Genomic DNA, 20135 nt, shown 5'->3' on the forward strand with positions numbered 1-20135 from the left:
ATTCAAATTTTAAAAAAATAAGGTAATAATATACTTATATTTTATCCAAATACTTTTTATATATAAATTGTAGTGTTATAAAATAAAGTGTACTTTTCATAATAAAATTGTATCAACATGGCGAGTGAAAGTAAGTTATTAATGATTTTTTTCTGAATATATCATGATATAATTAAATCATCAATGATTTAGTATTAATTCAGTATAGGAGATGTTTCATAAGAGGAATAATCCTATTTTGATGAGCACGTTTGCATAAAGGTTCATATGTTTTGATTTCAGATATAAATAAAATTCAATCTGGAAAAATAAATTGAGAGAACTGTGTGAAAGGTTCAAAATAACATTTCTAACTGGTAGGCGATATTTACGTCCCTTTCTGCAGGTACCTTTTAAATTTATTCAATCCCTTTTTCCAAGATTTTTTAAAATCTAATTCCTGAAAAAAGCTATTAGATTCAATAGATCAATAAAAAAAATTTTCAAGAACATTAAGAAAGAAAAGATTTTTCATTTTTGACAATGATCTTAAATTCATATTTTTTTGTTATAATTATCCCCATTTATTTATCATATCATTTATTTATTATCTCCAAATAATTAGTATTCAGTCTCTAGGTATCCTGCTACAAAATGTCAGAAACTCTACTTGTAATGCAGCACACAATTATAACCAATTTAACTCCCTTTTTACTTCAGGATACATTCTATCCCTCAGTGATTTAAATGCATATGGGCATGGTCCATCTGCTTCAACATGGGACCCCTCCATTTTACCCATGTGGATTAGCTCCTAAAGACCTGTGCATCCAGACTTTTGAATAAGTATAGCCTAATGCCTTAAAATATTAAAACTTAAAATAATGGTAATAAATATATGTTTGGATCAAATAAATTCAATCAAATTGAGGTTATAAAATAAATAAGTTTCAACCTTGTAAGAAGAGGAAGAACATGATAGGATTAAGTAATCATATTATCTAATGAGTTCAGTGATCCTGTAATTTTGGTTCATAATATATATGCCGAGAAAATGTGGTTTAATTCATTGGATGAAGATTCTATTGGTGCTTATTATTTAACGTCAATTAAATTCACATAAAACCGTCTGAGAAAAAGTTTTGTTTTTATTTTTCATCTCCTTCAAGATATTATTCATCAACACAATTTCAACAGGTCAATTTCCCTTTGTAAAAATACTTATAAAGTTTTATTATTAATATCTTGTTTTTATAACATTTCCCATTAGTTGAGCCCGAAATCATTAAATTAAAGAGAATACATTGGGTAATTTAATCAGTGCATGATTTAGAATGCCTAATTTTGGTGAACATCAAATTTTAATATATGCTGGATAAAGTCCTAATTTATTAATCAAATTCCAAAAATAGGAAGATTAAGGTGCAATCTGGTTCAAGCATATTCTGATATAATATTGTCAATAAATAAGTTATTTCAGAATCAACAAGACTTATTTATCACCCAAAATACCCATGATTATGAATTTATTGATGTTTGAATTGTAGGCCAGTGGTTTTAACCTAGAAATTAGTATGGGTTAACCTAGAAATCTAATATATTACCCATACTTTATCTGTACAATAAAAATAGTTTCTTAACTAAATGTCTTATTTAAAGTTTTTTCTATGAAGAAATATTGAGATTAATTTTTTTATGGATAACATAAAGTAAATTATGTACATTTTACATATATTTTATGATGAAATTTGGATATCAAACTAGATGTTATGGAATCTTTCAAAATTTAAGGTTAAAAAATTATGATTTTTTTGTTAAAAATAAATCAGCGCAATGATAAATGTATTTTTCAGAAGGTCAGGATAAGGGACGAGTCCTTCCTGACATATATTACTTATGCATCAAATGAACATGGGTATCACTTATAAAATATTTTTTTTAATTTTTAAAGAAAAATTATTAAATACATATCAAATATGGAATTTCGATTGATCTCTCAGGATTTAATTGAAAGATTTATCATGAAAAAAATGATTGCTGAAAATTTTCTATTTTAGTGACATAAATTACTTTGATTGAAGAAATAAGTAACATTAATTTTTAAATATCTTTTCTACCACTTTGTCTCTAGATCCTTGTGCTTATTTTTTTTGATTGTGTACATTTAGGCAAAATGTATGGTTGCCTAAATGTTTTTAGTGATTGTGGTGAAATTAATTAAGTTTAATCTTGATTAACTAATAGTGGTGTTTTATGCATGAAACATACATTGGGGCCAGTTAACTATTTTTTATAATAATAAAAATACTTATTAATTGCTGATGCTAAATTAATACTATGGATTGAGGTCAATCTAGGAGACAACCAAATGTAGAATCTAAAGTAAAGATGTATGTAAAGACATAAGCATGTTTGGTGAAATTGAGGCCACATTACTCATGCCATCTGTTTCCAGTGCGGTATGCTTGGAATGATAAGGCAACCTTCTAAAGATGCTACAAGAAACCTGGAGTTGGATACTAGCAATCATTTTCAGGAAGTTTTTTCAGCTCTTGTGGATGTGATCTGTCCATAGGTGAGAGTATGCATCATGACTAATTGAGACATGTGGCTTGGATGTGGGGCCAATTAGAGTCAGGTGAAGGCTTGCAATATTTTTTATTATCCCTAATCAAGTTAATTTGCTCCAATGAGAATGGAAGAACATCAGTTGTGATGACTTCGTAAAATTATTCAACCATTCCATTGTGTTTATCTCCACATTATGAATCCAAGCTGATGGTGTGCACACTTCTGTCTTGTGGTTGCTTTGGGAGGCAAACAAGCAGTCGTGTACTCCAACATAGTATGTGTTGAGTTCGTGTTTCTGCTTCCTCGAGTGGAGGCATGACACCTTCAATGTTTCACATGGTAGCAGTAATATTTCATGTACAATATTGAACATATATTATGTTCAATATAGTACTTATATTCTGATTTTGTAAAAATTGATTTTAAATAAAACACTATGGTAAAAAATATAATACTTATTTTTATTTCTTTTTTCTACTTCCAAGTCTTTATCTTATGATTTTAATGATATTTTGGATCAATATTTTTATTAGAAAAGAGCTAAAAAAATGTTGTTTCTTGGTGACACATGGTAGGTGCCACGTAAGCTCGATCGCAAATGTGGCACCTATGCGCCGCTGACACAGCGCAGGGTCTGCCATGCGGGATGCCTAGTGTGGCGCTAAGGGGCGCCTGGGTGGCGCAGAGTTGGCACACACTTGTGGGGTGTGTGAGTAATATGTGTGTGATCTGTGAAAGGCATTGATGTTTCTATCTTTTATGTGTAAATTTCTCTATTTTTCCATGTGGGACTAACGTCACGGCTATCTTTTGTAGGCAATGTGGCCGAATTGTGAACCTTCGTCATATGGAGTGAGGATAACAATTGGATCCAATGGACCGAGAAGGGATCGACAGGCGTCATCCGTCACGTCACACGTCACTGTGACGGATGACGTGATGATGACGATGACAGAATTAGGGGTTTGAGATGATGACGGTGATGGAATTAGGGTTCTGTGACGGGGACGTGACGGTGATGAGGTACCTGTGATGGGGACCTGAAAAAATGGCTGTCGCATATGACGGGTGTGAAGGATTTTTAAAATAATTAAAAACGAGCAGAAAATATGTATTAAAATCATTATTTTTTAAGCTTTCCTACAGCCGAGATTTTGGCACGTGGTGTTGCTATTTCGATTTCTTTGCATTTTGCACAGAAGTCCCTTTTTTGTGCTCGCAAATGGATGCTGCCTACAAATAATTGGAGATATACCCCTCTGATTCTCTGTCCTCCAAATTTCCCTAATAATTGAAAATAATTTTTTAGGTTTTTTTTCACGTCACCAGTGATGGTGATGCCGTCAGGTGACAAGGGTGTGATGGGACGCATCGCGGAGGGACCCATGATGGTAACGTGATGGTTTTTCCTCCATATATTGGGATGTGTGACGGGACGGTGACGTGACGAAAGTTTCATCACATCACCGTCTGTCACGTTTTATCATCTGTTCTGTCACATCCGGGGCGTCAAGTCTCAGACGTGTCGTTCCCTAGGACTGAGTCCACCTTTTCACTTGATAAAGCTCTTCTCTTCCATCAGATGCTCTCCACGAAGATCATGGATCGGTCGATCGATTAGATGGATCATGGATTATCTCCACAAGAAGAATGCCCACTGTATGGCAGATCGGATGTGCCGATTTTTCTCTCTCCTTCATCTTTTAGATGGGGAGAGGTGGCATTTACCTAATCTTTGGAAAACATAAATGAACCCCTCATTTTTTGAAAATAATTCTAGGTTTTGAGCATTTTTCTCAAGCGCTTAAGATTAGAGGGTGGATCAATGGTGAGTTTGCTCGTTCCTAGGGTGAGATCCACCGCTGGAAGGCATGGATAGACCTCGGGAGCAAGGTGTTCAACAACATGCATGGAGCTTGACCGGGGATTTCACGAGAAGGATAAATCCTATCAAAGGAAGCTTGGATCCCCCAAAGTCAGTTTCCCTCTTGTTAATTGAATGTACTGCTTAATTATAATTAATTTTGTGTTTTAATTTTGAATGTAGATTTAATTTTTAAAAATTTGCCCACTTTTGAATCTGAATTTATGAATCCTCGATTTCTCATCTGATTCAGGTCCGATTTGCATAATTTTGGATATGCTGTCGAGGCTCCCTTCCTGTTTTGACCATACATTTGCCCTTCTCAACCCAAATCATTGCTCAACTTCCTCAAATTATCACTTGTACATGTGGATTTGACCCAAAAACTCCTATTTCTATGTGGATTCGACCTCGACTCTCTGGTTTACTGGGTTTTCATCGTTAATTTGATCCAGCCGTGTTTTATTTTTGTTGACACTTGAATTTGGGTTTAAACGACTGTGAATTAGCAACCATCACTTGGGCAACTGGTTGAGTGAAGATTAAGTTCTATATGTAATAAAAACTATAGAATTATTTGTAAAAATGTGTGAACCCTAAATATAAACAAATGAAACATGGAAATAAATAATCTAGTAAGTGATAAGAATATCATAGTAAATCTACCAAAAATAGAAACTTTTGTCGTCTGTCACAAGCACGATGATGATGATGACTCGTTTGTATTGTCCTAACCCATAAATGTGTGGCAATAATGATCCAGACTCATCAGCTTAATCATCTCTTGGATAGGACAAATGATGAGGACAATGACATCTTTCATAATGGGTTCCAAAGTAAGTTACCAAACATCTATGATGAAATCATCATCATCCTGATAGCTTACAAATTATAATGTTAAATTGATGAATATTACATTACATATATGTGTTTTACCAGCTATATTTGCATGTTATCCTAATTAAATGGACATAAATGGCTTGCACTATGATGTTATGATTGTTTTTAATTTTTTAGTATTTTCTACAAGACATTTAACCTCAGTGAATTGAAGAATTATTTTTTACAGGGCATAAAATACTTGGCTAGAGGTTCTGAAGGGTTTTACTAAGTTTTCTGGAATTTTTCCATATTTTTTTATAATTCTTTGACCATTATATAGCCAAGAAATAATTTTTAGAATTAAAAGAATATGTTTTAAATTTTATTTAGTATTTTAAAAATGATTTTTTAATGAATTTCGTGTCATCCACGTCCTTCGCCCGAAAATTTGGGCAAATGATTGGATGCAAAAAATGAGACTTCATTGGCTTCTTATGGCATCCCAATGCGCGATTCCATAATGAGCAAATCATTATCTTGAAAAGGACATGGCGCGGGCAGCGAGGAAAAGGTACATTTTGTCTTTGTTTATTGGTTTTTTTTCGTGCCATAAATGCACGCAGAGAATCGATCCCCTTGTGCATTTATGAAATAAGACTATTCCGCAAAATCAATGAATGCGGAATAGATTAGCCGCGTGCATTGTTTTCACGCGGTAATTGATTCCGTGCGCATTGATTTTAAGAAAACGTAAACAAAAAGCTACTTTTGTTTTATTCTTGTATTGAAGAGCAAAAAGCTGACGCGGGCAACGTGGCATGCTCCTAGCTGCTCAAAAAGCATCATGATTTGGCAATGATTGCAGCCTTTGGATGCACGCAAAAATGTAGTAGAGCGCGATCCGAGGGTGGAAAAAACAAGGAAAAGGCATGGGCAAATCAAAAAATACCATTTTGTATTGTGTGGAGGAGAGATAAAAGAAATCCAACGACTAGGATAAATCGCAAGTAAAATGGCGATATCTTGAAATCTAGCCGTCCGATTGCGCTCGAATTTTGAGGGTAGGTTCTTTTTCATCCTCTATAATCCATACAGTTGGATTATAAATCAGATGTGGGGAAGGAGGGGAAAATCATCGAGGAAGCTCTCCCCCAAGAATTTGGCCAGGAAGGACACAGGTGCTGCTTCTGAAGTCGACAGATCTTGGTTCAAGCATCAAAGTTGTAAGTTTCTTCTTCACTGTTAGAACTTCTTCTTGAACGATTTCAAAATGTCAAGGCATGGGCAAAATGTACATGCCCTTGGAGATGACTTTAACCGTGATTAGCATTGCAATTTGAATTTGAATCAAGATCTGACTCTTAATTCTTAGTTATACATTGATTTTCATCTCAATTTGCATCTTAGATCTTTAAATTAGGGTCGAATTTCATCTTTAATTCTTTTACCCCAAATTTTTTACTTTTTCTCTCTAGGTTGATTCGTCCACTTTCTCTCTCTAGATCTATAAATTTATTGTTTGAAAATTCAATTAAACATATAAAAAACCTATATCCAAAATTTCATTGAAAAATTTGTCCATCTTCTAGCCCAATTTCAAAATCCCCTTTATTTCTTGTAAATTTCCAATTTCAATACATAAAAAATTGTGTTGATAAATCAGATTGATTTAAATCTTGATAATCTGAATTAATCTGATTCAAGAATCAAATTTATCCTATCTAGGTGTCTTGACCAAAAATATTAAGATCACTATTAAGCTTTTGCTTAATTTTGATTAATTACAAAACAAAACAAAACAAAATTAAGGCCCATTAAATGCAAAAATTAATTCATTCTTGAATTAATTCATTTGAATTAGGATAAAAATTCTTTCAAAGTGCCTCCCTGTGGTTCTACCCATTGCTTTCTCTATTCATAGTATTTAGCGATTAAGGGATATTATAAATTTTCTTGCATAAGTCTAAAAGCCCAAACGATGACATACTTTATACACCAATTTGAGGCTTATCACATCCACAATTTCATTGGTGCCATCGTAAATGCATGCAACAATGACAACTTGTCATCAACATCTCTATATCTGGACAAGTGACCAGGACAATGACGAGTCATCATTGTCATCAGCAACCTAGAGCTCATAAGTTATATTTTAATGATTTACCTATTCAGTTAAATGTTTACGTAGTAAAGAAGATTTGTATATTATTATAATGATTATTAGTTATTAGATATTGAAGGTAGTCAAAATATACAAAGATGCAGTATATTTATGGTATTATATTGAAAGAAGATATTAAGATATGTAGTGGAAAATGTATTTAATATTTTCAATAAGATATACAAGTAATAAACTAGATAGAGCATGATAAGTAGATATAATATTCTTATCAAGGGACGTCTTTAGTTTTGGTTATTTATTTCAATTTATAAATAGGTTTTATATATATGAGATCTAGGTATGATAATTAAAGTAAGGTTAGGATTTAGGGAGATAATAAAGAGGTGTATTTTATTAACAATAAAGTATAAGAGGAAGACTGCATATGAAAGGGGAACAGTATAGATTATAAGAAGATATGAATTAATTATATAAAGATTGATTAGATGAATGTATATTATATGTCTGATAGGATTCTAAGAATTATACGGATAATGATAAAATGTATTTTCTTTTTAGAGAATATAAGAAATTAGGTTGGGAGAAAAGGAAATAGATTATCATAATGAATAATAATAGAGGTTAAGGTTTGATTATATATATTAATATGGGGGAGAGTAAATTGGAGAAAATCAACTTAATTCCAATTTCAATCATTTTTTTTATTTTAATGTTACATGTCCATTCACAGTTTAAAAATAATTTAAGATCTTCGTAGGAACATGATAGAATCACCACTTGCAGTACTTTGTGAAAATCAAGTATTGATCACCATCCAAATGAACTGAATGGTGGTACAATGTAGGGAAGATAGGTAGTGAGAAAAGTCCTTCAAAACAAAATAAAGCCTTCTACAATAATTTTTTTTATCAAAATACAGTTATGATATTTTTAAGGAAAAAGGAATGTAAAATCAGTTATCACTATACAATAGTTAACATGTTACCCCCCCCTACCTCAATCAGCCAGCTCATGAGCTCTTCCCTCCATCTTCTAGCCATTTGGCTCCACCCATCAGCTGGTAGCCTTATTTATGCCCCCCAAACTTGATACGCAAATCCAATGAGCATGGAAGTTCCTGAAATGAATACAAATAATCCTTAAAAAACTAGTATTCTTTAGTAAATAATTTTTAATGAGATAAAGTTCATATATTTTTCTTGGAATGTTCCTTAAAATCTAAAAAAATCATAAAGACTCAATGAGAATGGTAGACTAGTTTCACATTATTGGAAAAAATCATCTATTTGTATTGCTGTAGGGTAAAACGATTCTCAGTCCCCAATTTTCCCCATAATTAGTCTATTATATGATTTTTAATACATATATTCCTTTACACAATATTATCCTATCAACCTCATGGCTTCTACAGATCATTGTTTACAAGAGAATAAATAGTAATTAGAAAGTGGAATGACATGAATATTTTTTCTTTTATTACACCAATAAAAATCTTCTCTGTGTTTTTTGTTTAAATATGTGGGAATGATTGGACAATTTATTCCTTTTTAGATAATTCTATATTTCAAATTATGTTTTAATGCATAAAATATGTGCAATGCTTCCCATTTGTTTAAGTTATATTTAATTATGTTATTTACATTAGATTCATGCAACTATATATTTTTGGAGTGTTCACTGATTAGATCGAATTGGTTCAATCTGATTGAACAGGCTTGATCTGATGAAGATCAAGTGCCATTTTTCCCCAATTTAGATTGGTCATGTAATTTGATCTCAGTCGCCCAAGTGGATCAACTGTGTAATTCAACCATACCAAATTGTATTGACTCCTGATTGTTTCATTTGTAGTGACTAAGAATAGATCCATCCAATTTGATTCGATCCCCAGTCCTATTTACCTGTCCTCTGTTCCTTCCATCACACCCTATATATTCCATTTATTACTCATGAAATGACAAACTTTAGGGTGATGTTATTCTCTTTTAGCATCCCACTTTCATTTTCTTCCCATACCATCTCTTCAAATTATAACCTATGAAGAAAACTCATAAAAATTAAATCAATGTAAGAAAAATGTTTTGGGGGAAAGTAATCTTCTTACTCATTGGTATCTTCTTTATTCTCTGAATCATGATATCTTCTCAAGAGTAAGGAAATCATTAATATGGATCAACATTATTTCACCAAATTGGAGAGTTATTTTATCTCCCTTATTTTACTTTTTCGCCTTACACTCATGTCCAGTTAGACCCATTTTTTATTCATTTCTTCATCACCTCTTTATTGATACATAAAAAATATTTGTGAAAGTGCCTTCAGTACCCTGAAAACTCTAAATCCTTGAATTTTGTGAAATTTCGAAAAAAAAATTGGATGATTAATTCACTTAAAATAAACAATGCACACATCTTTGGACTCATATTTCCAAAAGGAAGTAAATCGACATATCAATCCAAAATAACATGACTTAAATTTTGGTAGATTTTTTGAGATTTCAAGAAATTATTATAAAGAATACTATTTCTCAAAGGATAAAATTCTCAGGGAACCTCTGGTAATCCACTCAAAAGGCAAAGAATTGAAGAAGAGTAATAACATCTTAGAAACATAGAATAATATCTAAATAATATTATCAACCCCTTCATTATTAAATAATATCTAAGAAAATACCAGGATCGCAAGAAACATAAAAGCATCAGTGATTTCTCATAGAAAAATACTGTACAGTAAAATTTCATGAATCAGTGGATAAAATTCTCAACAATCTCTGAGAGAATAACCAACCCAGCGCCAGCAATCACCAAGAAAAGGGTGATCTTTCCACCTTGCACAATGGGAGGAAATGGCATAGTCTTCGATTCATCCAAGTACCTCTCAGACCATGACATGGCAGCAGGAAGAACGCCAAAAAGTACCAGAACTGCCATAGAAAATCAATTAATTAAACCCAATGAATTCAGATTTGCAACAATACTGATCAGGTCAGAGTTCATGTGAAAATCCCTGATAAAGAGAATGGAAAATGGATAATTTAATTATGTTGTAGCTTCATCATTGATAATCATTATTAAGTAACGTCAATAATATGTTAATGGATCTATCATCTCATCTCTAAGTCACAGAATTTCTGAGAAGGGTTAGATAAAAACTATAATTATGACTCTTATTATTACTCTAAACCTTTCACCGCTGTGGAAAACCCATTTATTAAACCCAATGCATCCAGTTTTGCAAGAACATGGCGACAATAAATTATTTATGTCGAACACTCAAATAACTGATCTCTCATTTATAAATTACATAAATTCTATGTTACATGACTCGAGGAATTTTGAAGAAGGGCTTAAATGGCGGTATAATTCTCAAGGAATATTTTATTTTAATTCTTATTCATATACAAAAAAATTTGAACTAATATCAAATCTTTGACAAACATCTAGAATTTCCACCTGAAATGATTTTATGGCACATGACTAAAAAATGCGTAAAATCTTCGGATTGAAAGAATAGTCAAGGTGATTATGTACCTCCATAAGTCCCAGCAAAATCCAAAGCCTTGAAAAATATCTCAGGATCAAGCAGTGATAAGATCAGCGGAGGAATTAGAGTGAGCGCGTACGGAAGAGGCTTGCTCTGCCCGCTAGGAAGATTCAACACTAGTAAAAAAATTGATTAAATAAATCAATAGATACCTGAAAGAAATAACATTTTCACTAAGACTTTCTTTACCTATGTAAAACAGAGAAATCAAATGACGGTACTCACAGTCAGAAAGGAAGTCGGAAAGCCCAAGAACAAAACCAATGTATGAGGTGGCAATTGCAAGAAGTGAAAACACTTGAATAATAGGCTGCAAAGGAAATTGTCATCAAAACATGAATGTGTATAAACAAAGAAAAAACTCTTCAATTATCATTAAATAACTGACTTTTTTCATAAATACACAAAATACAAATCAAAGAAATGTCATTTATAGATCAGTAAATAAAACAACACAAAAAACATTTTTGGGGATAATTTTATCTACAAATCAAAATTTTTTTTTTTGAAAACAAATCAAAATATTAGTGAGAGTACTTGGATGTACTTACTCCAACCATTCCACTGTTAGAGCGCAGATACTCTAAGGGATCTGAAATGATATCGGCATTGGGAACATGTGGAATGCTCCCAAGGATGACGGCATCCCAGACGAGGAACAGTATAAGAGGAATTGCAGTTCCAAATATTATGGAGGTCCTACATTATGATGTACCACAGACTTTGATTAATGAGGGTTAAGAAAATATCAGAAATTTAATTTATCGTGAGCTCCATAAATCAAATCAAGTCTCAACCTACAACATGGATGGAAAAAACTGTGATAAAATTTCTTAAAAGCCCTGATATGAATAAATTTATCAAAGAGTAAAGAAGTAGCCGAAATCAAAAATGAAAGAGGACAGTTCTTGGCTATAGAAACAGATATCGAACAACTTATCCCTCTTACAAAACGGATGGAATGTATATCCAATTACATCTCTCAAAAAAGTTAAGAAATAAGCTTTTGGAGAAAATGCAACCAAATAACGAAGAAATTTTATCCTCATGTCCCTCTGAAACATCTAGATCGTACCAAGATCTTGGTAAAACTGATGGTAAATGAAGCATCAGAAAGAAAATTACTGGATTGGACGGATAAAGACTTAAAAATCCGATAGAAAACAAACTAAAATGTATTTTTTGTTTCATGAAAGTCCTATGCCAACATATTTTTCTGCCAGTCCATAATATATTTTCTCATCCCATGTTTATATAGACACTAAATATAGAATATTGAGTTCCATAGCCAAAAAAAACTTCCAAAGAAATCAAACGGGACTGTAATTCTTTTAGAACACCAAATATGCAATTCAGCTAGCCCCCAGATTGAATCTTTACCCCAGATTAGATTGTTTCAACAATAAAGCTACAAGTTTTAGAAGTCAAAGATTACTCACCTCACTTTAGACAGATCCCCCTCAAGATTTGTGCAAAGAACTGGCACTACATTCTAACGAGAAGGAAGAAATGATATAGTTTTCCAGATTAAGTAAAAAAATGAGTCAAAATATGGAATACCTGGTAAACAAATGATAGAGCTATTATAGGTATGCTTGGAGGAACAGCTGCAAAGTTCGCCTCTAAGAGGCTATCCAGTTTCAAATTCCCACCAGCTGTACCCTGAAGAAAAGAACAATTTAAACTTTATCATTAATCAAGTACCCTGTATTTTCATAAAACTATATGTATTGCTTGGATCCAAGAAATAATTCTTTTTAAAATAAATTCACCTCATAGGTGCTAGTCCCGTGAAAGAGGAAAGCTTGAACAGGTCAGTAAACAGGGAATAGGGACATCCCGTTAGCTTGAATTTTCATTTTCTCAGAAATTCTAATGCATCCGGTTTATAAAACCTAACTAGTTGAGTCAATGAAGGAGTTTCTGACATGATAGCAGAGCACTGCTGGAGGAAGCATCCAAGCTGCGTGTCACCTTCAGAAACAAGAACCTTCAAGGAAGAACTGACTGAACAATCCTATGATAGAAATCCCATCATACATAGGGCATTCTATCTTTACAGGCCACTAAAGGGAAACGATGTCAGTTATTTGGTCCCAACCAAATCAAGAACTGAATTCTTGAAAGAAAAAAATTACTCGCATGAAATGGTAGGAACATCGATCCTCAAACAGGCATGGAAGTTCCAATCCAGGCGCCCCTCCTCAAGCTCTCCAGACGAATGCAACGGCCAGCTCAGACACCTCAAGCAATGAATTCCCAGCCAACAGCCGGATAGCTCTTTCTTCCTACTGGAGCATCCTTTTATAGCATCAACAAGTTTCCCCCTCTACTACTATTTCTATCCCGGTGGTTGACTCCTTTGACTTCCCACATGCCGTAACACGTGCAATGTCATACGCAATATTTTTATTCCCTCCACATGCATTATTACATCTCATACATGCAACCCACAGTATCATGAAAGTGAGTTTCAGTTTACTTGTGGATAGCTCTTCCTTAAGGAGGGAAGCAAACTGCCGTTCGAGTATTGGGTTTCAGCTCTCTCCCTGGCTGCCTCCCCCCTCCATCCACTGCAGGAGGTCTTCCATACCTTAATAATCTGAAGCCCCTAGATTAAAGGGGTATCTAAACGCCCAATTAATATCAAGGATCTTGTTGAAGTTTGATCATGAGAAAAGATTACCAAATTTGACAAGTTGGCATCTAACCCACTAATAGATATCAACTTAGACAAAGAAAACGAAATAAAGAATGAGGATCTCCCTCACGAACCCTCCCTCTTAACCATGGCTCCTTCTGCTGTTCTAGTCTCTTGATCGCGCTGGACTGATTTCAGATGACTTCTGGAAAACAACCTTGTGTAACCGATTTCAGATGACTCCTTCAAAAAAACCCTGTGCTTTACTTAAAGGCTTCCCACACGTGTGAGCTAATCACCACTTGTGTCTTCTGCAATACGTTCTTGAAAGTAACATACCGTTACTCCTTGGGAGCTTCCATTGCAAAAATATCTAATCATTTGGTATATTCCTCTCCTTTGAAGCCCTAAAAATCTCATTTCCTAGACACTTGTGCTCTCTCTCTGATTTTCTAAGCAAAGGGAGTTACATTTTTTCTAGTAGTATTGATATGAGGAAATGAAAATTGTGTGAGATTCCTGTTACAATATGATAGACTTTATTCAAAGAAGTACCTAAGGAGGAAACACAGATCTGGTCAATGGGCTGTTGACCAGTCAAATTGACCAAGACAGGAGGGGCGGTGACTCGTCCCTATAAATAAGGGCGACCAATCCAGGTATGAGCATGACATAGATCTCAAAATGCTATTACAAGAATAGATCCAATGTCGCTCGTACAGAGATCTCAAAACAATAATAGTGTTCCTCAAGATGAAGAATAAGGAGATGAGATAGGATGAAGCATTCGAAGAGATGGATCGCCGGAGGTAATCCGCTGGAATCTCCTCGATCTGGATGGCAACTGGCGTACGAATTTCTTGTCTACCGGCTTTTCCCGCTTTTTCCTTTATTTATAGTATTTCTGCACGTGGGAGTTCACAAGTGTCGTCGTTTCTTCCTTTGATATTTCTTGGAGAAGAACCGATGCATGTCAGAGCATGATTCATTTTCTTGAAATCACGACTCGGCGGTTAGAGGTCGAGAAGGCTGGAGCAGGAGGAGAGAGACCTCGCCTGCTGATCTGGAGGGAGGAGTTCGCCAGAGTGGAGGAACTGCCCAAGATCGAGAAGGAGCTTCTTCTGGAGAGGAGGAGCCATCAAGATCTCTCCCGATCCCCTACTTCTTCAAGCAACATTGTCAATCCTGGACTATATTCGGATTACAATATCCATTTCAATTGAATTCGTTCTTCATACTATTGGAGAGTATCACAATACAGAACATTTAATTGAAAAGGCGGACATGTTTGGATAGGCACTAACATCAAAGGCACAATCAACAGATTACAGATGACAGACTAAAGGGAGAGCCGTCAACTACTACTCTTTTAACGATTCCTAATATCGTAACTGAATTTTTTTAGTGGCAAGTAATGCACCATCGCGAGGAAGAAAATATACTTGCATGCCTCAAAATATATTCAGTTTCAAGTAAAAAAATGGGAAGACAAATATAAAAAAACTCTTACCAGCAGACCAGTGAAGGAAGCCACAATCCCAAATATCAAAATTCCATTTACTGCACCAATAAATCTCTGGCTATAAAAAGAAAACAAATCAAAGTTTCAATTTCTTTCTTCCTCTCTTTCTCATTTTTAGTTTCCCAAGCTTTAATCCAAAAACAATACAAGGCTCAATCTCACAACATCAGTCTTTCCCCACGCAAATGAAGTGTTGCACCATAAAAATTAATTAAAGATGAAAAAATTAAACAATAAACGAAAACTACTGTAAATAGAATATTGACGAGAAAGAGAGAGATACAAAGGAGTAGCCAAGAAGAAGAGAAAGGTGTAGCAGTGGAAAATGACACCTCCCTCACCAGTGTATAAACAGGTTGGAATGGAATTCTGTAATAATCCCCCACCCCTATCAGGGGGATTTCAGGCATTTTCCCTTCAGGTGTCCCCTTTAAAACATGTAGCCCTTCACTAAGGAGAGGGTTCAAGAAAATGTCCGCTGAATTGGCTGAGAGATCCTCTGGGAGGAGGTTGAGGCGTCCCCCCTTGGCCTGTAACCATTGTTCTTTTATCTTTCTTTCTATACCTCTCCCGAACGTTCTAAGGTCACCCCAGATGGAGACCTACCCAAGGTTTCTATAAAATTCTCAGAGTTTCCTCACACATTCATCCGTCAGAATGAGGATAGTACATTCATCAGATGCCTTGACACACTATTAAGAAAATAGATGCCTTGAAACTCTTCAGAAGTATTTGCTAAGATTTTGAAAGCCCTCCCTCGTTTAAATTTGGCTTTAGACCAAAAAGTAAATATATAACTCCATTAGACGACAGTAAAAGGTGGCACTACTTCAAAGGCCTCTTTCAGAGATCATTGATACATAGTCTCCGGCAAATATGACGACGCCGGCTCCTAAGACCGATCAAAGTTTCATGATTTAGCAGGAATGTCTATTCCTACGGTCAGCATATGTTTTTCCGCCAAATAATAAACGAAATTACCTTCCAAAATAGCATATGCTGCCAAATACAGCCGAAAACAAGATGGCACCTTCCCATCTGCAACCAGAATAATCAATGTCAACAGCAACCATTTTACTCAAGATGAATCTCAATGAAGAAATACATAACTAGCAAGAAATGAGTGTATGTCAATAAAATACATAATTTTTTTATCATGAATAGAACGTGACAGTTCCCAGAGACCAACAAAGTAGCCTCTTATGTTTTCCCTTTGTGCGCTAGGGGCGAGGAAGACTGCTCACACCTATTCTTCACGTTTCATCTCGCTCAGGGAGTGTCGGCATCGCAGCAGATTTCAGGGGTGAATTTCTCCTCAGACGACGATTTTTGGGCATCAGTCATGACTGGTAGATACTGGAGCAAAGCAGAATGGGGGAGAATTCTCGCAGTGCTATGGGCGATATGGCTGCACCGAAACGAAGTGGTGTTCAAAGAAGGGGCGGTTTCAGTCGAGAGTGTCATTTACGATGTTGAGGCGCTAGTATCTTTTTCAGGTGTACGGTGGTAAAAAGTAGGCCATTGTGGTCATATCTGTATATGGCGTGTACATAACTTTGCATTTTTATAGTAACAGGTGGGCCACCAGTTCCGGGTGGTCTGCCCTATTTTCTTCAAAAAAAATATCTTTGTTTCCTGTCTGCGGATACTCTACTGGAACATGCTTTCATCGGAATAACATAACCAATATATTGCATACCAGATTATTCAGAAATATAATTAAAAATGGTTAATAAAGTTTCGATACATCAGAGTGAATTCATCCGTATGATGTGTTAAGGCAAAATAATGCGTTAAGCTGTATCAAGTTTCAATTATCCCCAATCAGAAAATTCAACTAAGTTTCTTGGAAGGATTGACACAAACGATTAGGTGATGAGCATAAAAGAAGGAGACAAACAGGTCATAGTTCCTACAACGGAATACTGAAGATGTCCATCAAGATATCTGAAGTCCGAGCAACGTAGGCAACTAGAAGGGCATAATGTATGAAGATATAGGACCCACTGCAAAACACAGTTATAAAAGCAAAAAAAAGGATTATTCAGGGTAATAAAAAAGGTAAATACTGAAAAATATTGGACGCAAAAGAATTAACGATTGATAATTACAATTCTGACATCCAATACAAAACCAACGGCAGTCCATTTTTCCACGCTGATAGGAACCTCAGAGTTCCGAACGGGGAAAGGGAGATGAAAGAAGAGGCATAGATTGATTATAAGGGACTAACACGATTTTACTTAGTTTCGGGCCTTCATGAAAAGGGCTAAAGTTTTAAACAAAAGACGAGGGAAATGAAAATATCGAAATAACCCAGACAGGGGTTGAGAATAGTATCAAACAGCCCAAAATATTGACCCCATAATGCAGGGCTAATTCTGGTTATTTATGGTTTAGTTCTTTTTAGACAACAGTCGGAATATGAGTATTTTTCTTGTTGTAAAGAAAGAATATTCTCTGGAGAGATAGATTCAGTAAAACGGATCAAAATATCTCAAATCGTTTCATATGTATCAGAGAAACCGAAACAGGAGATAAACAGGGACTTTGATTTAAAGACCGCCGCCATGCAAACAACATACCATGCAACCTGAACTCCAAACTTTCCCAGCGTTCTCCTAGCCATGGATACCTGGAAGATGCCAAGACTTTTTATCAAACAACCTCTAAGGATTCAGATTCTGAATAAATGCCCAGAGACCATACCAAGTGGACTGTAAAAGCCACATTGATTTTTAAAAAAAACCCTAAGAGACTTATGGTAATATAATTACATAATGATTAAATTATTCAATTGTTTCATCACTGCTTGTTCGTAAATATGCAGATATTCCACAATGTAGAGGTGTTGAGAACTCGGATATATGGCAAGGGTTTTGAGTCATCAATTTAAGAGATGTTGAATAATCTACTTCTGTTTTGAATAATAATTATAATCGTTAGTAAATCGACGGACTGATCGTTGCATTTTGCTCATATTCTTTGACATGGAACATAAAAGCATAATCATCCAATGAATGCTCTGCTACTCTATACTGACCAACATTTACATTTTCGTCAAAAAAAAAAAAAACGTTTACATTTTCGTCATTTTTTCTGGATAATGATAACTGGAAACTGATAATGCTTTATTTTTTGGTATCTCTATTGTAATGGTAGATAGCAGGGAGCAAAAAAGATTGATTACTTACAAGTGAGACACCACCAGAACCCAACTCACACATCGTATTCACGTTGACTTCAGCAATCAGCAATCCTGTGAGAACCTGCATCGGTTACTGGTTCTGACTTCTGAGTATGTTTATAAATTGGTATAACACAAAGCTGTGTCAGCAATAATATTACAGAAAAATTGAAAATCAATGGTCCAGATATCATAATTTTACCATATACATCCAGCAAAGAATGCAAGTGATGGCAGAAGCAAGAAACCCTGCTTCTAGTGTGACAGCAGGAATGGCAAGAATACCAGCGCCGACCTATTAATTACTTGAGAAATATTAAAATCAGTAAAAAAAATCAGCATCTCGACCATGCTACAAAAATTCATACCGTAGTTCCTGCGACAAGAAAGATTGCGCTAGTCACACTACCTGCCAAGAAATTTAAAAGAAAAAACGTTATGATACATAGTCCCAAAGATACGTAATATCATTTTGTTTCATGCAATATTTGTGGGTGTTCAATTCATAATCATAGCTTAACTTCGGAGGTAGAATAAGTCTCGTTCTTGCATTTTTATCTCATTTGTTGTTTTTATGATCAGATGTCTGCTTCATTTTTCTGAAATATCAATTGAAAGCCTAAATTCAACATTGATGAAGGCATTTTGTTTCGTGCAATATTTTTGGGTGTTCAATTCATAATCATTTGTTAAACTGAGGAGGTAGAATAAGTATCATTCTTGCTTCTTCATCTCATCTGTTGACACATATTATCAGATTTCAGCTTAATTTTTCAGCAATTCTCTGAAAATCAGTTGAAATCCAACAGTCATGATTGATGAAGACATCTTCTTTCATGCAGTATTTGTGGGTGTTCAATTCATAATCATCTCTTAAACTTTGGAGGTAAAGTAAGTCTCATTCCTGCATCTTTATCTCATTTGCTATCATATATGATCAGATTTCAGGTCAATTCTTCTGAAATTCTCGTAAATATCAGTTGAAATACTAAATTCATGATTGATGAATCCATTTTGAATTAAAAAGAGTGTAGATTGACTTCTCACCCGGCTCCCTTTTCAGGGTGGCTTGATTCAAATTGGAGAAGAGTCTTTCGAAATTTTGCGTGGAACCTCTTTGGGCGCGACATGTCTGCGCCTGGGACGATCGTCGAGGGCACAATGAGCGGCGAGAATTGGAGGGAGAAGACTTCAGCGACTTCCCCAATCGAGGAGTTATGATCAAAGGAGCCTTAAAAACAGAGAATTTTGTAGAAATCGGAGGAGAGAAACGCGGGGAGGAGAAGAGGATGATCATGGCTCCCTTCAACGAGCTTCTCTCTCTCTCTATCTATCTCTCTCCTCTCTTTCTCTTTCTCTCTCTCTCTATCTGACTGTTCTTGCCTGTGGAGATAATCTTGTTTTATGGTACCTTTTTCTTGAATATTTAAGTATCTTAACTCTTACTGTGTGTTCTCTCTCTCTCTCCTCTCTCTTCTCTCTCTCTTCTCTCTCTCTTCTCTCTCTCTTAATTATATCCTCTCTCTCCGCTCTTTCTTCTCTCTCCTCTCTCTCCTCTGTTTCTTCTCTCTCCTCTCTACCCTCTCTCTCCTCTATTTCTTCTCTCTCCTCTCTCTCCTATCTCTTCTCTCTCCTCTCTCTCTGCTCTCTCTTTTCTTTATCTCCTCTCTCTCCTCTCTCTTCTCTCTCTTTTCTTTATCTCCTCTCTCTCTTCTCTCTTTTCTTTAACTCCTCTCTCTCCTCGCTCTCCTCTCTCTTTTCTTTATCTCCTCTTTCTCCTCTCTCTCTCTTCTCTCTCTTTTCTTTATCTCCTCTCTCTCTTCTCTCTCTTATCTTTATCTCCTCTCTCTCATCTCTCTCATCTCTCTTTTCTTTATCTCCTCT

The 20135-nt window shown here is 35.0% G+C and overlaps 1 protein-coding gene across 4 annotated transcripts; it reads right to left on the reverse strand.

Annotated features, from left to right (window-relative positions):
* Nucleotides 1-10044: 10044 nt before the first annotated feature.
* Nucleotides 10045-19652, reverse strand: LOC144714363 (Tryptophan/tyrosine permease). 4 transcript variants are annotated; one of them, XM_078589086.1, is made up of 14 exons: nucleotides 19299-19652; nucleotides 18620-18660; nucleotides 18454-18546; nucleotides 18259-18333; nucleotides 17650-17699; nucleotides 16981-17070; nucleotides 16046-16102; nucleotides 15053-15122; nucleotides 12462-12563; nucleotides 12341-12393; nucleotides 11453-11600; nucleotides 11091-11211; nucleotides 10889-11017; nucleotides 10045-10281 (listed from the first exon to the last, which is right to left on the reverse strand). In XM_078589086.1, the coding sequence occupies exons 1-14, from the start codon at nucleotides 19546-19548 to the stop codon at nucleotides 10103-10105; spliced, it is 1458 nt and encodes a 485-aa protein (XP_078445212.1). In that variant the 5' UTR covers nucleotides 19549-19652; the 3' UTR covers nucleotides 10045-10102. The 4 variants fall into 4 exon arrangements, with proteins under 4 accessions (XP_078445212.1, XP_078445213.1, XP_078445215.1 ...); XM_078589087.1 differs by having other exon boundaries at nucleotides 11127-11211; nucleotides 19299-19648; XM_078589089.1 differs by having other exon boundaries at nucleotides 18454-18556; nucleotides 19299-19393.
* Between the last annotated feature and the right edge of the window lie 483 nt (nucleotides 19653-20135).

This window comes from Wolffia australiana, chromosome 17 (genome assembly GCF_029677425.1).
Source record: "Wolffia australiana isolate 7733 chromosome 17, ASM2967742v1".
Classification (NCBI taxonomy): Eukaryota; Viridiplantae; Streptophyta; class Magnoliopsida; order Alismatales; family Araceae; genus Wolffia; species Wolffia australiana.